Consider the following 23,937-nt stretch of genomic DNA (forward strand, 5'->3'; position numbering starts at 1 on the left):
AATGTTGCATTATTACTACTTGTATTCAACAACCAATGAAATGATTGTTTCTAATTAGATGTATTTATTAATAAGGGGTCCACGACATATTATACTACTGCTTCGGTAGCCCACTGCATTTTAAAGGTTGGGTACCACTGCTTTAGTTAGTTAGGTCTAAGTAACTGTTATTCCTTTAGCACTGGCATACTTCGGCCGGTCTTCTTCAGACTTTAAATCGCTTAACCTCAGTTTTCCTTTTCTGCAGGGCTACGGCACGAGTGCCAGCCCACCAGTGTACGCCTTTTAGAGAGCTATAATGGTTGTCTCGAAGGAATGAGAAAGCGGGAATATCGGGCCCGATCCTCTTCCCCCTCTACCACGCCCTCCGTCTAGTGTGGGAAAGGCGACCTTAGGCGCAAGACCCCGAGGCTACCTGGAGACACTTGCCAGCACCACTGGTAGCCTGGTCCCCGACTATGCGCTCCTCACTAAAAGAGAGGAGCCCTTAAGTAGCTGCTTATTTATTTGATGTCGTTACCTGGTGCGCGATCAAGTTAGCAACTCCGAATACACGAGCTCTCCTACAGATTTCTAGTCGTCTACGAGCGCAAGTGGTATTATCATCTCAACGTTTGTCTTCTACATTCAGTTTAGACCCCAACTTAGATTCTACAATGACCCCAGGTATTTTGATCTGCGAACCCCATGGAATTTTCATTCCGTTAAAAGTTAAGGGAGTCGGTAGTGCATGGCGTTTCTTCGTTATAAGAAGAGCCTTGCTCTTTGCTGCGTTAACGGTGGGGCCCCGTTATTGAAACTAGCTAGCAAGTGCTTCGTGATAAAATTTCAAGTGCTGACATAGTGAAACGGGGGACTTGGACGAAAAATAAATCATCGTATCATTGGCGTAAATGGCGAACCGCGAGTGAGGATCGACCGGAAGAGGAATGTCGCTCGTAGAGAGCGTGAATAACAGCGGTGATAGAACAGACTCTTGCAGGACTCACGCTGTAAGATAGCGAGGCGACGATAGTGCAGCGCCTACTCGCACGTTGAAGGCCCGGCAGGTTAGTTATAACTTGAGAACTTCTTGAAGGCCGCGCGGTATCGCCAAAACATGTAGCTTGCATAACTGGTTACCATGCCACAATCAGTAGAAGCCCTCTCAAATCGAGAAGGACAGCGCCTGAGGCTTTTTGAAATTAAAGGTTCTCGTCGTCTACTCGATAAAGCGAAGAATTTGTTGGGACGCTGAGTGACCCTTGCGAAATCAAAACTGAAACTGGTAAAATACAGCGAGTGTCTACAACCGCCTTCAAACGATTAAGTATTATTGCTTCAGCTATCTTACCAAATGCCGACGAAAAGCTGATGGTTCGATAGTTGTGGGGCTCTGAAGCCAGTTGCGATGTCTTCGGTAACACCACGACTACTGCCATTTTTTCAACACCCGGGGAATAGCCGAAGGTCAACACCGAGTTGATGAGGTCACTTAGATGATCCATAGCAGTCTCCAGCAACTTTTAAACATCAGGTTAGTGAAACCGTAAGGGCCGGTCGTCTTTCGCTTCGGTAGTAATTTGATAATTGATTTGATCTCGTCTGTGGCTCCAGAAAGTCAGTGGTCTCAGAGGAGATAAGATTAGGCAAAAGGGGAGCGCTGTCGATGGTTGAGAAGGTAGACAAGGAACACTGGGCAGTTAGATGATTTGCAAAAAGTTTCGCGTTGTCTTCAACGCTTTCGGTTACGGTATTGCTAGTACGAAGTGGTGATCGAGTCAAATACTCGCGCCTTCTACCTCTCTTAATAAATTTCTAAAAAGAGGCGCGACCGACGTCATCAGCTTTCAATACTTCGGTTAACTTGATAATCCCATTAGGTAGTTTATATGCGCCATTAGCTTTTTCCTGATGTGCCGGTGAAGGCGGTTTAGCTTTAGTTTTCTTCTGTGCGTTAGATGACCATGACTACTCGGATGAGCCGTCGATGCTTGCATCTTAATGCCTTTAGTTCCTCAGGAAGGTGTTTAGGTGGTACACAACTTCTCGTGACGTCGTTGCTTTGCTGTGGACATCTGTCACTGCGTATTCAAATTCGACAATAGCACTATTTAGTTTAGCGGATTTTTCGTGCGGCGTCGTAAATGGTGGGTGCGCTGTCTCGAGTCATTCGGTGAATTTATTCCAATTCGTGTAAGATCGAAAGAATGTTCTTATTGCATCCTTTTCGTCGCACAATTCGAGCAGGACAGGTCGATGATCCGACAACAATTCATTCAGTTCCTCATTAGCCGTTGAAAGGCATATATTTTTTAACACGACGATATCCAACACGTTCACTGCGCCCGTCTTCCTCCCAATGTTTGTTGACAACTGTGGTCCTAAGACTTTCAACCCGCTTTCCTCAGCGTAAGCCTCAAGATATAAATTAAATCACCTACGCTGGTAAGTGGCACAGACTCCACATGTTTATCATAGTTAGCTTTCATTTCTTTTCTCAGATGTCCTGGCTTCGTTCCTATTTGCAAACCGGGCTGTTCCACGCGGAATGTTTCACGTTAAATCCCCGAATAGAATGTCCAGAAAGTCATGCACTAGAAGAGCATCATGATCGAACAAAGTGAGTGGAGGGCTGGGTGAATTTATAGATTGACATTATAGTAATGGACCCCTGTCTGCTGTTAAGGATAATACCAACTGCCTCGATCCTTCGCAGAGCTGGTAATGCTATTACATGGTGTTGGATATCTCGCTTGACAAGAATAGAACTATTCTTTCGCGTTGTATTAACTCCTGCAACTCGTGTTTTTTCTTCTGGACGCCCACCGCATTCCGACACAGTACTCGGTTGTGATCAAGCGTTTGGATTGAAAAGTCATTGCAACAAATTATAAGCCTTTTATGACCTCAAGCAAAGTCGAGAGATTCGTAGTCAAAATAGTTAATGGCTGCCTTACAGTCGGTTGCAATCGTTGTTCTTGTTTTTGAGTAACTGTGTCAGCGTTACCAATGTTAATAAGATTATTTGCAGGGGGAGCTTGGTGCGGTCTCACCCTCACGTAAATATACTATTTAAAAAATGCATTTTGTCGCAAATAAAATTAATTCTACCAAATAGAACAAAGCATTGCATTGCTATCTTAGAACGATCGTGCATCTTTTCAAAAGTAATAAAGTTATTACAGTTCCTACAAATAACTTCAGCAACCTTAACAAAAGATTATATAATATTGGAAATAGGTGCAAGCTCTAATTATTTGAGAATTAAAAAAAGGTTAAAAAAAGAAAATTATGGCTTTAATAGTAGTTTTGAAACTATTGTAACTTTTTAAATACTATGACTGACGATTTATCCTGAAAACTGGCAGGCACGAGGACTTACCTCGCTAGAATGGGTTTATAACAAGGTTTTTGTTGTAATTTTTTAAATTAAGCTCCGCCTTGCTTTGATTCTTGACCCTTCCAATTGTTCTGTACTTAATCTTTTAATTAGTTTTTACTAATAATTACTCTTTCCTACTTTCTGCTTATCTTTAATGTTAGCCTTAAGTTTTCCTTGTTTTTATTATTATTACCAAGTTTCCGAATTTTCTTCACTTTCATTTCAGTTAGTGTTGCGCCTTTATCTTTATAGAACGTTAAAATCGTTACTTGGGTTACGATAGTTTTTTTACAATTGCAAAGTCATAAGGTTTTTTAGTACGCCATGGACTTTATTGTCTCTTACAAAAAAAATTTATTTAAGTGAAAGCTTGCTCTATTTTTTTAAAGAAAAAAAAATAAGCTTTAAAACTCTATTGTACAGGTGATTAGGATAAATACAACGCCTTCATTTATGTATTTAGTTATCTCAACTTAGTTTATTATAAAAATAAAGTTAATTATTAATTATTAAATTTTTTGCGCTTCAAAGCTTATACGAGGTAATACATTAGTTTATGTCAAAAAAAGTAAACTTATTAACCTTTTATTTTAAAAGCAATGACTATTAAGTTATCCAGACTAATCTTCAATTTCAAAATATATTACCAACTTATTAATTTAATGAATTCAATGCCAGCAATTTTTAAATAGTTAAATAATAAATAATTAAGTAAGTTAAATTAAAGTAATTTTAAGTCAAAAGGAAGCAATAGTTTGTATTAAAAAATAATTTGATATTGTGTACAATGGATTGTGTTAGCATATAGGATATCTTATTTAACGATAGGAAAATTTAAAAACAGAAAAATACTTATATAGAAACAATACGCTAAGCGAACACTTTACTAAAAGTTAAAGGCGATATAAAGGTCAAATTGAAATGGAATCCTGTAAGGGAATTGAAATGCATAGTCTACTTTTGTACCTGTTATCTAAAATTTTAACTGTTTTATTAGTGGTCGTTTTTTCACTTATTTATTTGGCCATAAGTAGACAATATAAACCAATAGTTTACCACCTAATATTCCCAGGATCAAGTTAGAACTTGCGTCCACTCGTAGGTTTGTTTGTTCTCTTGGTCAAATAATTTAGTAAGGTAGCAGCTGGAGGGTTGTTAGGTCTTGCCTGTCTATTTTAAATGAAATATTATAATAAAACGGCTATAGTATCAACAATAGTTATGAAAAATACTTTAGATAGTTGGCATTCTTAGATTTTTAAGCTACTATACATTTCAAAAACATGCACGATTGCGGCTTAGACTTACTTGATCAGTGGATTGAAAAAATCTCTAACTGCGAGCTTTTAACAGAGCCTCACGTTAAGAAGTTATGTAATAAGGTTTCGTATTTTCTTTATATTTATGGAGTTTTTAATTGGTTTTTTTTTTTGGAAGGCAAAAGAAATCTTAATTAAAGAGAGTAACGTTGTAGAAGTTTCCTCGCCGGTAACTATTTGCGGTGACGTTCACGGACAATTTTACGACCTTCTTGAATTATTTCGAATTGGCGGCGAAGCACCCAACACTAATTTTCTTTTCTTAGGCGATTATGTTGATAGAGGTCAAATTATTATTTTTTTTACTGACTATTTTGTTTCTTAAGTTATTCTATAAAGGTTTTCACTCTTTGGAAACTGTAAGCTTATTAATTTGCTTAAAGCTAAGATATCCGAGTCGGGTTACTATTCTACGAGGCAACCACGAATCTCGCCAAATAACTATGGTTTATGGTTTTTACGACGAGTGTTTTAGAAAATATGGAGATAACGTTGTATGGAAGCACTACACAGATTTGTTTGATTATTTGCCGATCACTGCCTTAGTAGAAAATAAGGTGTTTCTTATATTGAGTTATTTTTAAGGGTAAAGTCTGTAGTTGCTAAATGTAAAACTTTTTTATGGATATATGTAACAAATTTATTTCTTATTATTATTATTATTACTACTTTTAGATCTTTTCTTTGCACGGCGGGCTTTCACCCTCTGTTGATTCTCTTGACACAATTCGAAGTCTAAATCGTATAGTTGAAGTCCCTCACGACGGCCCGATGTGCGATCTACTTTGGTCTGATCCGGACGAGCGAACTTCCTGGGGAGTCTCGCCACGAGGTGCTGGCTACACGTGGGGTCAGGATATTACAGAGGTCTTCAACCACAATAACAGTCTTACGCTGGTTGCTCGGGCCCATCAGCTTGTAATGGAAGTAATTTACTTTATATTTATAGCAGCAGAATGCGGTTTTCTTCATTGAGTTTTACTTGAATCTTCTCTTTAGGGGTACCTTTGGTGCCATAATCGCGGCGTCGTGACCATCTTTAGCGCCCCAAATTATTGCTACCGCTGCGGTAATCAAGCTTCCATAATGGAATTGGATGATAGCATGAAATACACTTTGTTTGTTTTTTATTTATACACATCGTGTTAACTTTAACTTCGTATTGTCCTTTACTTGCTACTTTCCTAGTAGCTGATTGACATGAGTTTTCATGAACTATTTATCTTCGCCTTATTATCTAATATTTAGATTATATTGATATAAATCTCTTTTTTAAAAAATACTTTTTTGCTAAATATCTTATCAGTTATAATGTAGGCAAAAGTTAATATCAACCTTTTTACTTAGCTTGCAATATGATCCCGCTCCACGCCCTGGCGAGCCCAATGTTACCCGACAAACTCCCGATTACTTTCTGTAAGGCTTATCAGTACTCTTTTATGAGCGGGACTCCCCAAAACTGTATAAAACCTAGTGAAAATCAAAAGGCTTTCTTTTTTAAATTGTTTACTTTTTGTTACCGTGTTAAAGGGTTACAACATATCTCATGTATGATATAAGGCCTAGTAAACCTTAGTTAATAACAATTTGCAGAAAGTTGAGAGGAATGTTAAAATAAACGTCTAACCTATCAACGATATTCTTTATTAACTTGAGATCACTAACAACCCTCTAGATAAGTGATTACTAGGACTTTATAGATGATCATTGGTCTTTTATACTCTACCCCTGACGACCAATTGCATTACGGATCAAGATTTATTAATAAACCAACAAACGCGGCGCAGAGAGCAAGAAACCTCAATCCATCTTTATAAAAATGACTCTATGTATATATGAACATTTTTGAACTGTCGGATAGACTACTTATACCCATTTAAATAATGATTGATACCAAATAGCTGCGCTTATACTGCATTATTGCCATGAGACGCTAAAGTTTAAAGTAGCACTATTAATGGTGTATTCACTAAAAATAACGTCATTTTGTAATTGCGTGCTGCGGTTGGGCCATTTTATAGACTACTGCCTTAAGCAATTTGAATTTGTCCCCATTCACAAATACAGTGGAAGTAAGTTTGGTCCTAATATTATACATTATATATTTATTTTACGGAAGCATAATTTGTCGCCTGGCAGCAAAAACCGCCCACTTGACAGTACGCTGCACGTGGCTTGCAATGTTGTGTTCCTATTTAACTATGGGCCCTCCCCTCATCAACATTTATAATACTTTTATAAGGAAGTTAGAACTCGCCTGGGTACGATTGAAGGCCCGCTTATGAGATTACTACGATAAAATTGGTAGTAATTTTCTTTCTTTCAGTATTTTTTAAAGAACCAATTATATATTAAGCGTTGATGGATATGGGTGAATGAAAAATGTGAGGATTTTTGCATAGTAGCAACAAGAAACTTTTCCTCTAAGATAAGCTGTAAACAACGCAAACTTTAAATTTCGTTGGCACAAAGTTATGGTTTATATGGACGTTTTTTTATTTTATTTAAAAAGCTATTGGTCATACGCTTGTTTTCTATTCACCTACCCGTATGGGGCAACGTGTATAAAACCGTCTTGCTCGATTTCTTGTAGAGGATCTTTTTTGGCAGATGTCTTGCCTATGATAGGTGACTTATTGGCTGTGAGTTCTGATAATACACTTAGCTTAGGCTTAAGAGAACAATATCAGCTGATTACCTTTCTCAACTTGCGTTAGTGAATGATGTCTGTGCAAAACTTCAACAGCAGCTGGAGGGCGCTGCATCGATAAGTTTTTAAATTCACTTTTTGGTACAATAGGGTCCTTATTAACGCGAGCGCTAGTGAGAGCAAAACTTGTGAGTCTTTCTTCCCCATCTGAATTTAGGGCCTTCTTATTAGCAGCGTGCGTCACATAGTAATGTGCTTTAAAATTTTGAACTGGGATTTGATAATAAGAAGGGTGGTAGTGATGTTGGTAGTAGACAGAAGAAGGGGGCCAGCATAGGAACGTTTGAGAGGGTTGTTGAAGCTGGTAATTTACTGGTGTAATATAAGGATCGGGAGCTGTATTTGAGCTACAGGGGCGAGGGGCAGAGGTGAACTCACTACTATAGGCCTATGAGTAAAGTTATATAGCTAAAAGAATAGTGGTGAGGTTTAGACCAGACGAATGTACAAGAAGCCAAGGATCATTTAAGGCCTTAGCTGCCGAAAGACGTAGTTTGGCGTCCCAGGCTAAACACCGGTTCACAAAACTGGTGAAAAGCGGGTCACTACTGTCCAAAACACTATCGAGACTCTAATTATAATATGTAGGTTATTTAATGAATTGGCATTATATAAAATAAAACCATTGTCCCGGGAAATCTGGTATACCCGTTCGAGTTGGATTTTAAAATAACGTTACCATCCAAATCAAAATAAAATGAACGTTTTTTGGCCTCATTTACTAAAGTTCGAGGCGGGAAGCCTAGAAGTTTTAAAAAATTTACCCTATCAACTAATAAATATTTCATGATAACTTTTTGAGTACCTAAAACTTGCATGATACAGAGCAACTGTTCATGCTCGTCTTCCCCAGCAAATATAGGACGACCTAAGGGTATACACACTATTAGCACACAGGGCTTTATAACGAAGTAATTATAGGTGACCCGTATATAGCTCAGCTAGGATGCATCCCAAACTCCACATGTCGATTTTAGTGTCATATGCAACGCCTGCTTTCCATAATATGACTTTACAAATTAATAAACTTTTTAATCATAAGTAAAAAACCTAGTATTACTTCCGGAGAACGATAGAACCGGCTTTGAACGTAGGTAAAAACTTTAGTAAATAAATTATATAAAATAATCACAATATTGTTGTTTATGATCACTAACTTTTATAGTATGAATATTTAATTGTTAAAGAGAAATAAAATGGTGCTCAGTAGCTCTGTACAAGAAGTAACATATTACCCTTTTCGGTTGCAAAACAACTTGAACCAAAGTCAATTACTTTTATTCTGCACTTTTCGGGTTGTAAAAGAAGAACATTTTCTGGTTTTAAGTCAGCGTGTATTATTCCTTCCCTTTCCAACAAGGCTAGACACTGTAGAATTTGAACGCAAATCCTTTGGAAAAACTAAGTTATGTTCTACTATAGCAAAAAAAAAAATCGCAAATTAGATGAAAAAAGATAAGCATAAATATTTTAGTTGGAAATACATTGCCTTACAGCAATAACTTCATTTAAAAACAATACTTTATTAATTTGAAAAGCTTAACAAAATTATTCTAAAAAGTAAAATTACTACTATAATTAGTTTAGTACCCTTTACATCCATAATATAAAGATTTTTATCAGTTATTATGTAGTAAAAACATATATTACCCCTGTATGCACTTTAAGGATAGTCCCTGAAAAGAATTAGATCTACATTAAAACGAAAATTGTTAAGTTGGCTGTTTACACTTAAAAGAATCTCATTTGTAACACCTTAAAAGATCGTAGAGGTTACAACTCAAGAGCTCAAACACGATGCAGACATGCCCTCGAAAGGAAAAAAAATTTTTCATATGAACAATATTGTAGCTGTTATGCTCATCTCTTTGCTTCAGGTACTTTAGTATTTTTATCTATGTCACAATTAGTCAAGGCAGAAAAACATGAGTAAAACAGAATATTAAGTTTAGAACTCTTAAAAGTAGTTTATTTATTTTTCGATATAATGAAACATAGAGAAAGTAATTTTTAAAAAGTTGTCACCTCAGTAGCTGCTTGCTGCCGAAAGGCTTGTTTACTTCTGATAATTTTAAGTGCAACTAACTCAAGTCTCTTATGATCAAAAGCCTGGTAAAATATAACTTTATTATTTATGTTTATCAATAAAGAAGTGAAGCTTCTTGTACTAGCCTTAATGACTTGTCCGAAGGAACCCTTTCCAAGAATTTCTAGTATTTCGTAACGGTACCCAATGTGATCGTGTTTGTACAGATGGTAATTCCCATCTTCATCATCAAAGCCATTCTCACCATAAAGTTCAGATCTAGTAAAAAAATATATATATATTTATATAATTTAATAATCAATTATAAAAAGTGTAAGTTATTTATTAACAATTATTTAGAAGTTGAGGTCACTGGAAAAAGTTAAATACACTGTAAAACAAGTGAGGCATATTAATATTAAATAATTTCAAGTTAAATGCTGCGTACAACCTCAATTTGTTAGTATTGCGTCCGCAGAAGTAAATCTGTTAGAAAGAAATTTTTTATAAAAAAATTTATGAAACATAATTTTCAGAGAACAGGGTAATGAAAAACTAAAGTAATAACTTATCATCTACAGTATACTTACCTTTCTATAATTCAAAATTTCTGTTAATTCATGAGAAGATATATGATGTTTAAATGAGCTTATAGCTTCTTTAGAAATAATTTAGTAATACGTATTAACGTAACTATTATTATTTTATAGCACACACAATTAACTTACGAATGGGTGATAAATACGTTGCACAACTTGAAAGTATAAGTGGAGTACTTTTCTCACTTTTTACGGACTCGGTAACCCTTATAATTCAAATTTAAACTATTTATCAACTATTTTATAAATTCTATTTAATAGGCAAGTAAAAATGGCTTGTTAATCCTGATCATATTGATATTATATTCTTTTTTTTTAAATAATTATATTACCAAATAATTTAAATTTTTAAATAGTAGATATAATAATCAAATGTTTATTATAAACTCTAAGTTGCAAAAGTCAATTGTAACTAAATACCTATTATTCTCTGAGTTCATTCTTTAGAAGCCCTCCCTAATAAAAAATAATTATTACATACAATTTTTTATATATTTCCTGTTCAATAAGTTACCAGTTTTTAAGGCTGGGTATTAAAAACCAACATTAGATATTTAAACTCCCTTTTTTCAAAAATTAAGAATTTCTTAATTATATAGCTTTAATTTAAGCACCAAAACTTTCAAGTTAACTTCGTTGACCGAAAGATTTCCTTTATTCCATATAAATTGCGGTGTAAATAGCTGTCGTATTTACTTCCAGCTATAATAACTTAGTCTAAAAGAGGCTTTATAATTATATAAGTTTTGCTGAAGGAAGGGTTGCCATTTAATAATGCTACTTCCATTTTGGTAGAATAACTACATGTTGACGAATAACAAGCATTTAAAAACGAAAAAATATTTGTAGAGAAGCTGCTATTTTGCGAATATCAAGGTAAACTTTTATTTGTTCGTTGGTGTCTCCTTGTAGCTAGTGTCTTCTATTTTTTACGCAGCAACGGATATCAAATAATTACAGTTTGCGTTCAATTCGTTATATTGTGTGGTTCTCTTCAATGTTTGTCTATTTAGAGTTTACGTAACGCAATTGATTTTGGAAACTTTGTTTAAGTTCTTTAAAACTGCTAAAGCTAAAATTTTAAGGTAACCCAAATCAAACTACCATTTGTAAATTACAATATAGGCAACAAGATAAAATTAGAGATATCGAACTTAATAGGCCGTTATTTTATGGTCTATTTAAATGACTCGAATAAATAAGCTAAACATCTGTAAAATAAAGCGGTTATATAATTTTTTGAAGCCCTGTGCTTGTGAGTTGCTAGTTACTGTATCTTGCTTCTACAAAAAATACAAAATAATATTAATGTATTTAAAAAGTGTGCAAAATACTTACAGAATATTATGTTAAGTTGATGAAATATTATTAAAAAAATTATTTTGGCTGTAATAAAACCGTAGCTTGAAGCATTTAACGTCGAACTAATTAGCAATGTTTTTAACTCTCCCATTTAAATTAACAGTTCACACAAGTATTCTTCTAAGAGTTTATTCAGTATGCAAAACTTCTAAATGGAAATATGAGGAAGGCGTAAATTTTGCATTTTCCGCCTTTTTACTAATTAGTAGAAATAAGTTTTCCTCCGGGTAACGTAGGTATGTTGCTCGAGCATATAAACTCAAATTTATTGAGGTTAAAGTTAGTTTTCGTTAACAAATAGCATGCTTCCATTTTACGGATATTCATATACTCTTCTGCGTAGAGTAATCGGGTTGTTATATTTGCTCTCAACTCCTCTCGACTTTTATACGCTTAGAGTTAATACTTAATTTTTTGGCATGGTTTATGCCATTATATAGGATTTGGTTGGTAAAGCAGAAATCACAAGGTCGTTATGCTTGGGTTTTATTTTTCGCTTCTTTGTTCTGTTCCTTTCTGTTCTATGTTGTGCTCGTTTATCATTTTAAATTAAGTTATATTTTATTAATTCATACTTTACTTATGGGTTACAACACCTTTTCATCTTCATAAAAGTAAAGTTATTTAATGGTCCGCTATATGGCCCCTAATGTCACTTATTATGTTAAACTCAGTTTCTCGCGGTGAGAACAGCTCACAAGCTTACAGAGCAAGTAAAAAAAGCTTGTTAACACTTCACTACTTCTCTTAACGAAATTCCTTCGTTAATGAGGGTTTAGCGCGCAGTTTACTAGCACGAGCTCTGTAGTGCAGGCCCTCAACTATACATCTTTAGAGTAAAATAGCAGATTTGTATTCGCTCGTTTTAAAATTGTAAGTTATTATAAGCGCGTGTTTCACTCATTTTTAATGCTGTTATTAAATATGCAGTGACTGCTAAACTTCTAAAAAATTTTAGTAATATAAGATAAAGTTCTTGGTAGTAGCCTATTCAAATGATTTAAAATATCATTTTGAAAAGATTTTTAGGAAGAATCTAGAAAGATTAATAAGTGTTAAACCATGATGGGCTCGCGCGTATATATTATATAGTAATACTAGTCTACAACATTATCTTCAACAGTGCTCCTACTATACTAAGCCTATCCTAGCATAGGAACAAGCACTACGGATTTTAGCGTCGAGCCAACCGGAACCGAATGCAACCATGATGCTTTGGAAATGTTGTTAAAAAACTATTTTTTTTAGTGGGTACAAATTTAAAAAAAAAGTTGGTTTATATAATTTATGTGAATTCCTTTACAAATTTACCGTCTAATATTAACCCTAGATATTTGTGTCCTAGACCATGCGATAGACATCTCACAAACTTAAGGGTTTCGAGCTATTATTTACGTTTATGTTTGCGTGAAATGAACAGTGCCGGCATAAATATTTTATTCCAAAAGATGCATAATTCTTAAAGTAAGGAAAGATACAACTGCGGTATATAGTTTATAAATGTGATATCTTAAAACTTCAGCAAAACGCAATGTTATAAGGGCAGAGTTCCGCGTATTATTCAAGGCGGAAGTTCTGACTTGGATATTGAAAACAGCAATGAATATAACCAGGCTTTAAAATTTTCGTAAGTCCTTTTTAATCCTTTAATCTTTGCCTTTTATTAGCAATTAGATAACTAAAAGTTAATAGAAACTATTTGAGGTTTCAATCCAACTGAAGGCTTTTCGATATCTAAAAGTAATACCCCTTTGGCTTTTTTTTTTCATTTAAGACTTTCGTACGTTTTTCTGTTAGACTTACTAGTTTTTACGTGGCAGAATGTCTTCTTTGAAAGCTAAATTTTTAAATAAGAATTTTTAAAACGGTCTAGCTCTCACTAAATATATATGTTTGTACCCGATACGTTTCTAGCAATTGTGAAAGAGGTGGCCATATAACAGCGACTTTATACATATGATTTTTGTACGTGGTCTGTCCAACTTAATTTATACCACAAATTTATTATACACTATTTATTTATTTATATATATATTTCTAAACCATTTTTATCCCTGTATAACACTAACAGCATTGCATACAATTAGCTTAACTTTTTCTTATTATCTATTTTTATTTTACTCTTTACTATAATTTTTTAAATTATAATTTTTTTTTCTCTTTAATTGTTATTGACTTCCACTGACTTATTTATTTTTAGAAAACTTAAATAAAGGAGAACGACGAATGATCCTTTAAGCAGCAGCTAGTTTCTATAATTAAAGTTTTAAAATAAAAATTCAAAAACCAAGGCACAGTTCAGTCATTATAAACTCTATTCTATTTCTTGGCACACCCCAAAGGTACTTAGAAGAAACGAATTAAGAAACGTGTCCCACATGAAACTACTAGCTGTTAAATATATACTTCACGTTCCACAAACCGTTGCATCTACTAGCGTTTTTGGCCAGTTACCTCTTAAATACAGTGTATTTAAAACAAAAACTGAGCTTTTCACCAAAACAAAAACCAAATAGTTAAGGCTTAAAAACAAGAGAGTAAGCCCATAATAATTAGAAAAGAGTACCGGTCAAAATTAAAAGTTTAATAATAAATTTTTAATCAATAAAGCTTAAATAATTAATATGGCATCAAATGTTACCCATCAATATCCGACGGTAATGGAAACATTTTTGACACTAAACAACACAAATATAATACATATGCTCTCCATAAAGACAAGCATCTGAAAAGGCTTTGAGAGGCCTAATTGTTAAACTAGCAGAGTAACTTATTAAATAAGAGTTACAGAAACAAGATTTTTACATCTTATAGTGGTCACTAGAAGGAAAAAAGGCTCCCTAATGATATAATTACCCCTTGTACTTGTAAAACTGCCTAAAACAGCAAAACATGTATAATATTACATATGTATGTGGACTTATCAATCCTTGTAATAAATAAACTTTATCAGTCAGTATTTTAGATGCAAACTTTAGGGGCACATACAGAAAACTGTAAAGCTGAGCCCAATTGTCTAAAGTGCGGAACACTTTTTTCTAGGCTGCCCACATTTTAAATACAAGCCTTGTGTTTGTGTCAACTGTAAAGACAAATTATTGTAGTGGTATAGCTAATATAAACAGTTTAAAAATTTAGAATATGACATTACCCCTATATTGAAAGTTTCTCCCACTAATACTTACTTTTTTTAAGATGACCAAGCCAACACCGAGATTTTTTTACCTTCCAACACTCCTGTTCAGCCAACCATGACCTCATTAATTACGTCATCGTATACCACGCATGAAATTTGAAAGGTATTTAGCAAATTACTCGTTCATAAAATCAATCCTAATTTTATGCCCGTAAAACTTATTCCAGCTCCAAGAAAGATGACCCCTTACAACATCTACAGTCTGCGTAAAAATAAGTCTTTTGGAAAACTAATGGCCTCTATACTAAAACTTCGACATTTCCTAGCAAAATTATAGCTTACAGATCAACATTGCATTGATTGGCAAAACTCGCCCCCAGCTTTGTCACATAGGATAAAAAGAGGGTGGCACGGCCATTATAAATACAATTACTCCTGAGAATATATCGCTTTAATTCTTTAACAAAGAACCTTGAAGCAAATGGTATGCTATATCCATCCGGTCTTTAAGGAAAGTACATATAATATCAGCCTATAAACCTCCCGACTTAAATAGCTGATTTAGATACCATTATATTAAAATTTTGGAATTTGTGATAGCTGCCGGTGACTTTACTGCGAAAACATCCTTTTTGGAGTAGGAAGTCTACCAATACGGATGACTGGCCCCTCGCAACTATGCTATCCTAAGACCTAGCTGAATATTCTGCTGATATAGATTTAACTTGAAAATATTTCTCCACACTACTCTTTTACAACTTATCACACTTTATTATTCGATTACAACTCCGTTGTTTTAAAAAATTCCTCTGTTCTTGCAGCTTACAAGCTCTTAATTCATATTAACTATAACAAATTAAGTTACGATTTAAAGAGAAGGGTTTTATACCCTATAAAATTTTCAATGCCATGTTAACGTTGTTAATATAATCGAATAGTTAAATTTGGTCTAATTATATTGATGGTTACTACTAAATGTATCGCTTGTTAAATAAGGAAACAAAAATGTAGGTACTATAAAAACCATTACTCCTCTCGATAAATTTTTTCTTTATAAGCTTAATAAGAAAGTCAAGTTTGCATTCAACTCGTATTAAACAACCTTTAGGAATATAAACCCGCGTTAGTCAAAAGCAAGAGCTTCTGTTCTTTGCTCTATTTACTATATATCAGCTCTCCGTATCGTTGAATGTTCTAGGAGTAACTTTAATCGTAATAGAGCAACAGGTCAGGCCCTGGGGGATGGTGAGAACGGCTCTTGACCGAATGTGAACAATTGTTTTTACTGTACAAGATGACGGCTTAAAATTTTCGACATCCTTAATAAGTATGGCTCTATCATATTTGTTAGATGGAAAATTTCTGTTGAAATACGCATTCTTTGCTCAGGTGTTGCGAAGGGTTTAACTCTATTTATACGTTCTTTTCAATCTAGCTTTCCACGCCACCCGAACCCGTTAAACTCGTACTTTCTGCAGATTAGGTAGCATTGTATATTTATCTCTTAAAGTAACCAGTTAGTTCACTCTCGATTACGGAGTTATCTTTTAAATATATAGAAAAATGGAATAATATCTGGAAACCTAATTAAAAAGTAGAAAACGCAAGCCACCAAATAAAGGGTTGCTTATCTACCACAATGAAGTTCCCTAGTGTTTTGCAGTCAAGTATCTTGGGGAGGAAATTGACATGAAACCAAATTGTGTACATGTCTACGCTAATAAGCCATTTTGGTACCAAAACAAGATTTATATTTATAAAGATCAATACTGCTTTATGGTTCCCCCTATGGGGGTTACTTCCACACAAAGTTACTTTTCAAATCTGCAGGTTTATTAAATAAATTGCATTGGTAGAGCATTCGACTCTAACAAAAGTTGTATACGTATTTATCGACCGAGGATGTGAGTTGTCACCTTGGCTCAGTGGTTAGAGCATAGTCGCGCAATCTCAAGGACGCGGGTTCGTCGGTGCCAACTCGCACTTTCTGATCAGGTGGTGGTTAAGTGTACAACGCCCCTACAAACAGAAATTCTGATAGACTCCTAACCCAAGCAAGAAAGTGGGGGGCGGCCCACCTTTAAAAGATCAGAAATTATTGAAGGTATCGAGTTCTAGCAGCAAATTTACAAACTCTTCATGGTTTGTGTCAGATATCCATCTACATCGTGATCTGTAGTTCCCTACGAAAAAGAAATATACCATCGATTGATGAGAAAACTTTAGCTAAAATAAGTATACACCAGAACTTTCTGTATCAGAAGTCTGTATGACCCTGAAGAATATAGGTCTTTGGCGATAGTTATCAAGCTGAGCCTCATGAAGGGTCTCCTTCAGGGATACTTAGTTACCAAATTTGAATAACATACACAGGAGGAGGAGGCACAAAAATGCACAGCTGGCTTGATTGCATGTCGCTATCACAATAGAGAAATATATTCTGGTAAACTCCATAAAAATTTTCGAAATGGAAAACTAAATAGAAATAAAAATGGCTTCATCGATAAGGGACTAAAGTAGCTTTGAGCCCCTTAACTTTTAAAAAATAGTAAATGCCAATATTAAAACACATTTATTAATATTTCAATTAATAAAATTAAAATTAGAAACTATTTATTTTCTAGCACCTGTGTACAACAGGTTTAGAAGTATAACTATTAAAAAAGCACCAGGAGACTGTGAAAAATAAGAAATCTTTTTAAGCGATAGCTTTTGTTAAAATTTTTTTTAATATAAATACAAAATCAATTAGGTTAGTAAATTGCGGAATAATTATTTTAAAAGTTTTTACCTTAGTCTCCGGCTAAAAATAAAACTACAAAAGTGATGTACTGGAAGAATAAAGAGTCAGTATCGATGTTGTATGTTTTTATAATGTGTTTTGGTTCTTAGAAGAGTAATTTAAGTATATATGACTTTACAAATCAATTAGTAGAAAGGAAAGAGTGCTTAAAACAACTAAATAAATATAAACATAAAATTGCAGAAACGGGTTTAAAGAAAAATTTACTTTCAATTAATTATTAAAATTGTCATTATAACAGTAATTAAGATAAAATGTTATAGCAATACGTTACATTGTGCGAAACGGACACCGGCAAACTATAACTCGCTTTTTTTTTGTCGCCCTAAAGACGACAACACTTGAGGAATCCTCTAAAATGCTCCAGCTATAAACCCGGTGTGTAGTTGTCATAATGGAAGGATCTGCAAACTTAAATAACAAATGCGATTCTTACTTTAAAATGAATTTACTACCTTACGAGGTCGAAGTATTAAATTATTTATTAGAGCAAAATGCACTGCTTATATTTGCTAGAGGTCATAATTAAAGCACCTTTTATACTGTTAAATATTATACTTTACTTGTTATAGGCCTGGGTTCTCATAGAATACTCCGTCCTCTTCTCTCTGTGTATTGCGATCCCAATATATTAGTTTTTATACTTGGCCTTAACAATGAAGTTTTTTACAAGTTTATTTCAATTTACAATTTTCTGCCTTAAAATTATTTTAGGAAAGAAGATTATTAATTGAAGATTTGGCGTTAACAATAAATTTAAAAAAATTACCAACAGTTATTACTAATGAGACACTTTCTGTAGAACGGTCAGTGTACCCTCTATTTTAAACGTTATCATCTACCTATTATTTGCTTTTAAAGGGAACGCTTGTACTTAGAAGCAGGTGTAATATTTATTACCTCACAAATTTTAGTAGTAGATATTTTACAAAATCGAGTTCCTGTAGAAAAAATATCTGGCTTTATAGTGGCACACGCTGAGCGGTTTTAACTTGATAACTATTTCTTGTGCCACGTTTAACTTCTATAGTATTCTAAAGAATTAATGAAAAGTCAAGAGAAGGTTTCATTCTTCGTCTTTTTCGGGAAAAAAATAATGTATTTCGTTTAGAAATTATTTTTTAATCTTTTTGCAACTATTTTCAAAGACTTTTTACTGTTAACGAAATTATACAAAACTTTGTAAAGCAACCATTTTTCCCTAAAGGTGGGATTTGTCAAAGCCGTCTCCGAATATCCGGAGGCTTTTTCAAAAGGTTTTTCCGCAGCCCAGCGGATAATGAAATGTCTTTATATAAACAAGTTACACATACGTCCGAGGTTTTCGTTCATCTTATTGATCAATATTAAATGACTTAACGATAAAATTAAATCAAACCCCAATTATAAATGTTTTTACAAAAAATTCTATTACTTTGGACTATTTAAAATTTTTTAAATAAGAAAAAATTATATGTTTTAGAAAGTATAAATAAAAAGTTTGATTCAAAAAATATAATTGACATTTTGAAAAATTTTAATCTTTTTATTTCTAAAAAAATACAATAAAATTTTTTATATTTTTTGTTGTTATGGTTAAATTTGCAACGTGGTTGATAGTAGATGAATTATAAATTAATTTTTGACAAGTAGGTAGAGTCCTTGGGGACAAGCTTATATATATCCTAGATTTGAATTTTTTTAAAGTTGTTCTATTACTTTTAATTTTTTTAAATCTTTATTTATGTTTCTTTCATTAGTTATACTTATTAAGTATGTTTATACAAATTATCGTAAAAAATTTTTTAAAAAATCAAGGCTAACATAAATATATATTTTCTGTTAATGACTATACTAAATTTATGTTTTATTTTTCTTTGAACTTTTTCCAGATTCTTTTCTGCAAACAAAATTTAGTTGTCTTTTGCTTTATTTCTATACTTTTTTAATTTTTAATGAAAAAATGTGTTTATATATTTTCTTTCTATTTTATACTTGCGCAGGTTTTACGTGAGCATCAAAGACTTTCTAAAAACCAGCGAGCCGGAAGTAGTGGAACTTAAGATTCGCTTTACCGAAGTGATTTCATATTATCATTATTAACTTTTTTCGTTGTACTTATAATTAAATTTTCTTTTATTAAACTCAGTATGAAAAAAATTAGGGAAACTTTTTAGTTGTCATTTTTAACTTTTTTTAATTAAAATTTTTCTATTATTTTGGCTAATTTGTTAGCCACGCGCGTCCATTAATTAGCATGCCATGGATATAAATAGGGGTAGCACAACCCCGCCGGAGGGGACTTAATATGTTCTGCTCTGTTTCCTGCGTGGAACGTGTTGTGGTATAGAGGGGCAGCCTAATTACCGTGTGATATATATAATTAATCTAATAAGTTTATTTATACACTTATTCCTGCCTTGGGTATAAATACATATGTTTTTATAGCCACTACCCGATTAGCGCCACTCTAGCAATAACAAATTTAAATTTTCAGTTCTCAAATATTATATTCTTTGATTATATTTTATAAATGTTTATTAATATTATCAGCACTTATTAGTTTCAAATTTTTTATATTATTTCTTATATTATAGTTACTTTTTTAGTATAATTTTCTGATTTTATTATTTTTTGTTTATTTTTGAAATTTCTAGAGCATGTTAAATATTCAAGAGTGCATAATGGAGTTACTTGACTTGTGCGTGCGTGAACTGAAGAGGATTAATCCTTCAGTAGCTATTTTTTTAAGTTTGTAAATTAACTAAATTTTGCCAAAGATGAGATTATAACTTCTGTTAAAGAAAAAAAAATTGTTAATATTGTTATCGGATGAAAGGTTTTTTTTCATTTTTTATAAAGTTGACGTTAGATTCGTCGTACTCTGAGGAAGTTGCGTTAAGTTCTCTGCACCATTCTCTTCTTCACCAATTAAGAGGCGTCTGGCACCAGACATCTTTTAAAACCAAGTCCCTAATCAGAGACGTGAATGAACTATCGGATCTTCTCAAGTCTCTGCTTTGTTTTTCATCTGCATTTCCTGTAACTTTTTTTCAAATACGAACAGCTATTTAAGCGAGTACGACTGTGTTACTTTCTGTCACTATTTGGATTCTCTACGGGCGTCCGCCAACGCAGAGAACTTTACTGACGCTGAAAAGAATTTGTGGCTCATGCTCGACCCAACCAACACGCTGTTTCAGGTCTACTGCTTGCGCCGTTGGGCTCGTCTCTGCTCTGCGTTCCTAATATAACCAATAGCAAGCAAAAAAGCGCGTGTATACGAAAATAGACCAAAACAAAACTCTAGCCTCCGAGTAACTGGGTGTAGAGCGCTATCGTTACGCAGATTGCTAGTATTTATTATTTTTCAGTAATATATATTTCCACTTGGAAGAGAATCCGAAGTGGAAGTTACTAAAAGAAGTATTATTGGAGATCCAAAGCGGTTTGCCCCATCGTTTGTTTCCGTGCTTGTGTATGGTTATGGTTGCAGCAGACATGGACGCCTGTCCAAGTTTTAGAGGAAACGTGCTGATCTTTGCTAAAAATGAAAATACTTGCACCCAAATCAGAAACTTTTTGTTGGTTGGAGGTTTCCTCTCTCTTGTAAGCTGGTCTCCCACGCGTTGATCCCGTTGCACCCGTTGCACTCAGGGAAGAAGATGCTGATGACTCTCTACAAGCAGTACATTCAGTGCAAACCCGCCTTGTCCAATCTGAACAGTTCTCCGTCCGAGAGCCGTATGAGCCGTGCTATTTTTGCGTAGTTATTGTTTTCTTATTGACTCTTTTTGTTGCTAAGAGGGACCCGCAAAGAAACAGGTTCACGGCTTCCATCTGAAAAAGGTTGATCTGCTTGCCACAGGGGGGATGCACGTGGTATCGGTTTCTTACTTCCAGAGGCTGCAGCGTCGCAGAGCCCTGTTGGCTAGGGACACTGCCCCCGGCGCGTGGGAGGTAGGGCGGTACTATTGTAGATGGGCCAATCATCTGAAACCACTCGAACCATGCAGAATGTCGTGAGTGGCCAAAAAAAAGCTGAGGATTTTCCCAATGAAGATGTCTTTAGATTACTGCCGTCACTCCACATAGTAATGCAACTTCATTGGCTGCTCTGCTTCTTAGTAGCAAAATATGCTTTTTCTGAAGACCTTTAGGAGCATTGAATCTCTCGGTGGGCCACACGCCATGGAGCGTTTATTATTTGTTCGTTTTTGAACTATTTTTCACGTTTATACTTGCACTCTTATAAACTCGGAAACGGTTGAGCCCTTCTCTAAAACAACCCAATTTTCAGACTTATATGTTTACTTTAAAGGCATATAATACGTAAAGCAATTCAAGTTGTCTTTATTATTCCTTAGAAAAATTCATAACTTCTAATATTTGTATCGTCGTACTGTTAATGTATACATTCTAAAAGTAATATTTATTTTTCAAGGAACTGAAACCAACGTTTATAATATTTTACAACGCCAATCTTTCTCTTACGAGGCAGACAGAGGCAGACATAATATACTTTTTCTTACTGGTGCTCCGTGTGTTTACCAACGCTGTCCTACGAGGTTTATAAAGCCGTCCATTCCGAGCTTCCTCTCCGCGTCTACTTTTTATTTTATGAACCTTCCATTGAAGAGCGGCGGTACTGCTCATATCCTATTGGTTCTATAACGATTGGCATTGCGTTTTTTTAGATATCTAAACTCGATTAAGCGAGAAAAAGATTCTATGAGCACACTCATTAGAGAAAAGGCCGTACGTCCGCCACTTCTCCGCCAATGCCATGTTTGTCTGACCTAATTCTGAATAGATCATGGTGCTTCCGGACGACCCTCCCGGCAGTGTCGATGACTCCCAAGAGGAGTTTACGGGTTACAGTTTGGGGCGTAGGGCAGGTCTCTCCTATTGGCAATCGCCGATTTTGATTTATTAACCTTTTTTTATAGGCCGTCATAAAATAGAGAAGGTCCAGAAAATTATTGTAGATGTCCGCGAGTTTCGCAGTCAACTTCCCCAACTTCTCAGTGCCAAGGGAATAAAACTCGAGCCAGCAACTTTAGAAGTCTTTGACTTGCATATATATCATTAAGTTGGGTTATATATTTAATGAAGGTTGGGGATTACATTCTGAGTCCCGAAATATGCGTAGAGCGAAAAACAGTGGTTGACTTGATCCAATCGTTGAATTCTGGAAGGCTGTAAGCGTTGCACTTCTTAGCATACGCTGAGAGTCAGCCCATAAGCTCAATCTAACTTATAGATACAGTCAGTGCGTGTCCATGACCAACTCCTACAAGATGCCCGTTCTACTTATCGAATTTGACGAGGAAAAGTTTTTTTCTTTGCAGGTTTTACGCTTTATAGTAAAAAAACAATTTTTTGATGCTCGTATTGGTGATGAAGTCGAAAAATGACTTTTCGGGAAACATAAATTTTAACCACGTGGTCTCGAAGCTTGCGCTTTTGACAATCCACTTTCCCCGTTTACGACTGCTGTGGTGTTCCAACCCACACAACGCTGCAGAAGTCTTCCAAAAGTTCAAGGTCAGTTTTCTGTATATTATTTATTTATTTATTACTTTTATTATTTATCTGTAATGATAATGTTTAGGTTAATTTCAACCAACCGAACAAAGAAGAAGCCGTTACAAAAGGTATTATGGGGCCTCAAGTAGATGAATGTTTGTACAGTTGGAAGGCACAGGTCCTGCAAAGTTACAGTTTCTCTGTCTTTGGGCTTTGACACTTTTCTTAAAAGAACTTACTAAGGTGCATGGCGGGCATTACAGCTCAAAATATACACCATGTGATGAATAAAGTTAAAAATATTCGCGATCTCGTAAATCTCTCATTAGAGGACATGAAAGTATGAAGGCGATTTGATCGATTACTTTATTCGACAATAACATTTTACTTGTTAGAAACTTATTGGACCAGCGGGTGTTTATCTGTACGACTTCTGCAATAAAGCAAACTAAACACGGAATGTTGCATAGTAATACTTGCTCCAGCGGCGCTGTATATGGCGTTAATAAATGATTTTTGGCGACTTATGTAAGAATTATTTTCAAGCTACCAATTTATTTAGTATTTAAGTAACGACTAAGTGCGTTCGTCTTCCTCGTCGAGTTGAGCGTACTCGACTTTGCAGCTCTCTTTAACTTTTACTAAAGAAAGCAATTGATCAGCCGTCGTTGATGCTTCGCTTAATTCTATTAATATTAATATTAATATAAATATTAATATTAATATTGTTACCACTATCATCTTACCGTTAAACAAAGAAAAAATATACTTGTTAGGAGCTTCCCCTCCACTAATTTCATCGCTTATGGGATACTCTCCATTTTCCAAAAAGGACTATATTTATAAAAATGTATTAATAAATAAATTAGATAACTCAGCTTAATAAAAGTTTATTACTACCAGATAATAGTAAACTTATATCCGATACAAAAGGTTTAAAATCTTAATAGTTTGATTCGGATTACAAGTTTCTAACTTTGGAACGCTATATATAATTTAATAATAATATTGGGTGAAAGGGGAAAAAAATGAAAGTAATTTTTTTTTATCAAAATCTAAAGTTTAAATTAATTTTTTTTCTAAATTAGAAATTTTTAAGTTAATTTTAGA

General features: G+C 34.3%; 3 protein-coding genes across 3 annotated transcripts; 2 read left to right on the forward strand and 1 right to left on the reverse strand.

Moving 5' to 3' along the window:
* The first annotated feature begins 4,452 nt into the window (after nt 1-4,452).
* Nucleotides 4,453-6,172, forward strand: LOC135145460 (serine/threonine-protein phosphatase 2A catalytic subunit beta isoform-like). Its single transcript, XM_064077564.1, has 6 exons — nt 4,453-4,746; nt 4,802-4,967; nt 5,023-5,240; nt 5,359-5,610; nt 5,683-5,801; nt 6,031-6,172. The coding sequence occupies exons 1-6, from the start codon at nt 4,648-4,650 to the stop codon at nt 6,101-6,103; spliced, it is 927 nt and encodes a 308-aa protein (XP_063933634.1). The 5' UTR covers nt 4,453-4,647; the 3' UTR covers nt 6,104-6,172.
* A 934-nt stretch (nt 6,173-7,106) lies between these two features.
* LOC135145467 (dual specificity tyrosine-phosphorylation-regulated kinase 2-like) lies at nt 7,107-12,741 on the reverse strand. Its single transcript, XM_064077572.1, has 12 exons — nt 12,692-12,741; nt 9,566-9,698; nt 9,419-9,502; nt 8,629-8,761; nt 8,444-8,494; nt 8,320-8,385; nt 8,199-8,261; nt 8,017-8,135; nt 7,842-7,964; nt 7,382-7,781; nt 7,230-7,332; nt 7,107-7,116 (listed from the first exon to the last, which is right to left on the reverse strand). The coding sequence occupies exons 1-12, from the start codon at nt 12,739-12,741 to the stop codon at nt 7,107-7,109; spliced, it is 1,335 nt and encodes a 444-aa protein (XP_063933642.1).
* A 5,157-nt stretch (nt 12,742-17,898) lies between these two features.
* Nucleotides 17,899-21,874, forward strand: LOC135145468 (DNA repair endonuclease XPF-like). Its single transcript, XM_064077573.1, has 17 exons — nt 17,899-17,980; nt 18,034-18,125; nt 18,181-18,303; nt 18,360-18,417; nt 18,527-18,639; nt 19,302-19,377; nt 19,956-20,033; nt 20,161-20,309; nt 20,366-20,501; nt 20,560-20,615; nt 20,673-20,746; nt 20,798-20,893; nt 20,956-21,042; nt 21,104-21,258; nt 21,315-21,392; nt 21,451-21,507; nt 21,743-21,874. Exons 5-17 carry the CDS (start codon nt 18,599-18,601, stop codon nt 21,872-21,874), a joined length of 1,215 nt encoding a protein of 404 aa, XP_063933643.1. The 5' UTR covers nt 17,899-17,980; nt 18,034-18,125; nt 18,181-18,303; nt 18,360-18,417; nt 18,527-18,598.
* Nucleotides 21,875-23,937: the final 2,063 nt, after the last annotated feature.

This window comes from Zophobas morio, unplaced genomic scaffold, assembly GCF_036711695.1.
Source record: "Zophobas morio isolate AGI-343-1 ecotype UQ-CSIRO unplaced genomic scaffold, CSIRO_AGI_Zmor_V1 ptg000155l, whole genome shotgun sequence".
Classification (NCBI taxonomy): domain Eukaryota; kingdom Metazoa; phylum Arthropoda; class Insecta; order Coleoptera; family Tenebrionidae; genus Zophobas; species Zophobas morio.